Source organism: Rhizophagus irregularis, chromosome 1, assembly GCF_026210795.1.
Source record: "Rhizophagus irregularis chromosome 1, complete sequence".
Classification (NCBI taxonomy): Eukaryota; Fungi; Glomeromycota; class Glomeromycetes; order Glomerales; family Glomeraceae; genus Rhizophagus; species Rhizophagus irregularis.
The window spans coordinates 1,392,674-1,396,789 of record NC_089429.1 but is presented as its reverse complement, the minus strand read 5'-3'; the positions used below and the strand labels follow the sequence as shown (position 1 = coordinate 1,396,789).

At 23.8% G+C, this 4,116-nt stretch overlaps 1 protein-coding gene across 1 annotated transcript; it reads right to left on the bottom strand.

The window, feature by feature from the left end:
- Window positions 1-1,542, bottom strand: OCT59_000262 (uncharacterized protein; the record flags this gene model as incomplete). Its single annotated transcript, XM_025325916.2, has 1 exon — window positions 1-1,542. The coding sequence occupies one exon, from the start codon at window positions 1,540-1,542 to the stop codon at window positions 1-3; it is 1,542 nt and encodes a 513-aa protein (XP_025178732.2).
- Window positions 1,543-4,116: the final 2,574 nt, after the last annotated feature.

Here is a 4,116-nt window from a genome sequence, read left to right as displayed (position 1 = left end):
TCAATATTCTTTCATAAAGTCATAAATTCTAATATCTAAATCAATATGTCTTTGAACTTTAATATTATGTAACTCCAATTCCCTCACTTCGTCTTTAAAATCAAACAATTCTTTCTTAAGATCCCTAATAGCTAAATACTTGACTCTCATAATACAATAGTCCTTTATGCAATGTAAAATATCATCATCACCCATTTGTAGTATTACCAATTTATTAATAAAACTATATTGAGAATTTTCTAAGAATACTCTAAAATCCCTTTTTTCAATTTTTAAATTCAAACTTATGTAATCTAATTTAGAAGGGAGAATTTGTCCTAGATTTTTTAATATGATTGAACTACTAATTGGTGAACGTATTTTGATTGAAAGATAATTGAGATTTTGTTTAATATTTTCAATTGAATTGATTTTTTGATAAGTAGAATTCTTATTTTCATCATACTCAGTAAAATAAAGAAAATTGATATTATTACAATAGTTTATTAATTGTGATATATCATGATTAAAATAATAAATTTCACGCCCGCCGAAATTTTCTAAATAATCACCAGATTTTAGTAATAATTGTTGTAATGACTCAAATTGTGGTATCTCATTTAAAATTAAAGATTTTAATTTAAATGGTTTAGTTAAATTAATAATTTGTTGAATAAAATTACTATTCAAAAATGAACAATAAATAATATGAACAGATTCTAAAACATTTAATTGTTCAAATATTTTATCAAGATTGTTCATTAATTTTAATTTAATTTGATATAAAATGATAGTATTTAAAGTATTTGAACAATTATGATCTTTTGATGATAATAATGATTGATATAAAGATAAATCATTAATACTTAAGTTAAATAAGAAAATTTTTTTAAGATTTTGATGTGAATGAATTATTTGCGATATATGATTATTAATTACCGTATTTTCTTCATATTTGTAGATATGAAGTTTCAAATTTTTAACGTTTTGAATAAAATTTTGATTTTGTAAAATTAACTCAAGATTATTATCAAGATATGTATCATATTTACTATTACCTGAAATCTCAATTTCAAGAGTATTTAAATTTACTTCATTTTCAATAAAAATTTTAAAGAATGACATATGAACTAATCTCTTAAATTTTTTTTCAGAATCATATAATATATTTTCGGGTTTTAAATTATAAATAGCATTACCTAACCATGTTTCAACAAATAAAATAAAATTATGTGTATTCAAATATTTTAAAAACTTGAGATAATCAAACAGCAACATATTCTTTGAAGGTATTAATGAATTATTAATAATTTTATATTCATATAATTTCATTTTAAAATCATCATTTAAATTATTCAAGTAAATTTTAATAATTTTAATAATTATATGGTTATCGGTACAAATCGAAAATGGTTCCTCCCATAATAATGGAATTGCTAAACGACACCATAATCTGTTTACTAAAATACATGAATATAAAGTTGAAAAATCTTTCTGAAAATATTTTATAACATCATATGTTAATTCAGGTAAATCTCCTGAAAATATTTTTGAACATGACATTTTTGTAATTGAAAGTGAAAAGTTAGGTTTTCGGAGCAATGATTCCAATATTGTCGCACAATTCATACAATTAATGTTGGCTAATTATGTGTAACATGTTTCAAAAATTAGGTGCAACTTTAACATAACATAACACTAGCCGGATTATATGATCGGCATATAAATCTCGCTTTTTTAAATTTTTGGTTAACGTCACGGTCGTAAGGTTACACAGAATTTATTTATTTAGATGATCTACACATTTTTTTAAATTTTCAAAAATTAGGAATTTAACATGGAATCACTAAACGATACATAATCTACCGACTAAAATGCATATATTTAATGTTGAAAATCATTCTGAAAAATTTTAAAATTTTATGATTCACAAGTTAATTCGGACAAATCTTCTGAAATATTTTTGAGTATGATATTGTAATAAGTGAATTTGTATTTCATTTATTATTTTCTAAATGATGATCTCTTACAGTAACGACTGATAATACATATGATTTCTTGAAGCAGAATAGTACTAAAAGCAATACTTGTTGCGATTTGTGCTAAACTGCTAATATCAGCCAATAATTCAAAAATAATCAGATTACAGCAAGAATTACAGTATTACCAGATTTTATGTCAGAAATTTTAAAAGTGTCCGAAATTACTTTTCAAGCAATTTTGAACGCTACAGAACAATTTGACCTTGCGTTTACGTAAGTTTGTTTTTTGAGAGGCTACGACTTCTTTACCATCTCATAAGTACTGTACGTCCAAGGAAAATCGGAGACTGTCGACAATGCTTCAAAATTCAAATCCTTTGTATATTCTGCAGATTCGTATGCCCACTGAAAAAATTTTTTGAGGTTTTTTTAATCTAAAAACTCTCTGGAGACGTCTAATCACTGTCATTTCCTAGTAATATTATTTTTATTCATTCTTTCAAATCTTGCAAATTTATAATTCTCACGAAAATTCCATCTTTGTAATTTCATAATTTGTTGCATCAATATGAGAAGATTTAAAAATTCATCGAACCTACAAATAAAAAATTTTTTACATTTAATGTGTTAATTAAACAACCCATTTTAAATAGAAACTATTGCCTTCACTTCCAAATTTATTTTCTCGTTCTGATTTGCCTAACTTTGCGATTGTAAATTTTTAACCATTCTTTTTGAAAATTCCGTCTTTTTTCGAAAGATGTACCTTTTTAAAATTTGTCTATTAACATTTGGGTTAATCATTGGTATCTATTTTTCATTAGAAACTTTCGTTTTGGAAATATAGTTTAACAAACATTTTATAATACGTTAAAAAAAATGATACCTTTTATATATTATATGATATATATATCTATATACGTATATACAAAAAATTTGTCGGAAGAAAATCCGTAAAATTTTTGGAAAATAAGGAATTCACGGTACTATTTTCACTGATAATAAATAATAAATAATAAAATAAATGAATTATAATGAATAAATTCTTACATAATTTGCATTACAATCATGAGATGGTTCCGTTCTCTAACATATAAGAAGGTAGAATTCTACAGCTAACTCATGAAAGCCTATAAAAATTTTAGTGATAGTAATAAATAATAATGAATGGGCCAGATGAAATCAATAGTTCCTCGTAAACATTATTAATGTTACTTTGACGATTGATTATAATGTTAATGTTTGAAAGAAAGTCCAAAAATTTTTCTTGAAAATAAAACGTAAATCACTCATCTTTCAAGATCAGTCATGCCTTGATAGTCTAATTATACAAGGTAAAATAAGTTATTAGAGTATTCTTGTTTTCTTTAATAAAATAAATCACCCTAAAAAATAATGATTTTATATGGCTAAGCTGAATTAGGCGAATTACAGTAGGTGTGCTACAAATATCAGATTAATTAACGAGTATATGTAATTTGGACGGAACATTCTTTAAAAATAATTTCTCAAATCTATCGTTTTAACTATCAATCCTGTGCGATCGCCGTTCCATTGGCCTTTGACAACTTTAGCACAGATGGAAAGTTATAATAAACGTTGCTTAATCTGTAGTAAGTATCAGCATTCAAATGATTTCAAAGATTGATAGGCTCGCGAAGTTATCTGATACCAATCCATAAACGGCAAACTTACTCATCCAATATTTATCTGATCATGGCATTTGTTTTTCACATCTTTCGCATAGTATTTATATTATTTGATCGTTCAATATATTTTAAAATTGAATTTTCATTATTCTTTATATTAATAATAATATTATTATAATAATCTGTTATATAAAAAGAATGATATTTTTTTCCATATGTCAATTTTGTTTTTTCATAAATATTACAAGTATTACATAAAATGTATGTACCATCTTTATTTCTAAATATAAAGACTGTTGTTATAATAATTATGAGACATCTTGTATTTTTAATCATCCTATGAAAAAATGTAATAATTATTGAACAAAATGGTTGTAATAAAAAAAATGAACATCTTTGTTGAAGTAGATAAATATTGATATATTAACTTGATAATGTTTGATTTTAACTAATTCTAAATCAAAATCTTTTTTATATATTTTCCTATATTAACTTCATTTTTATCT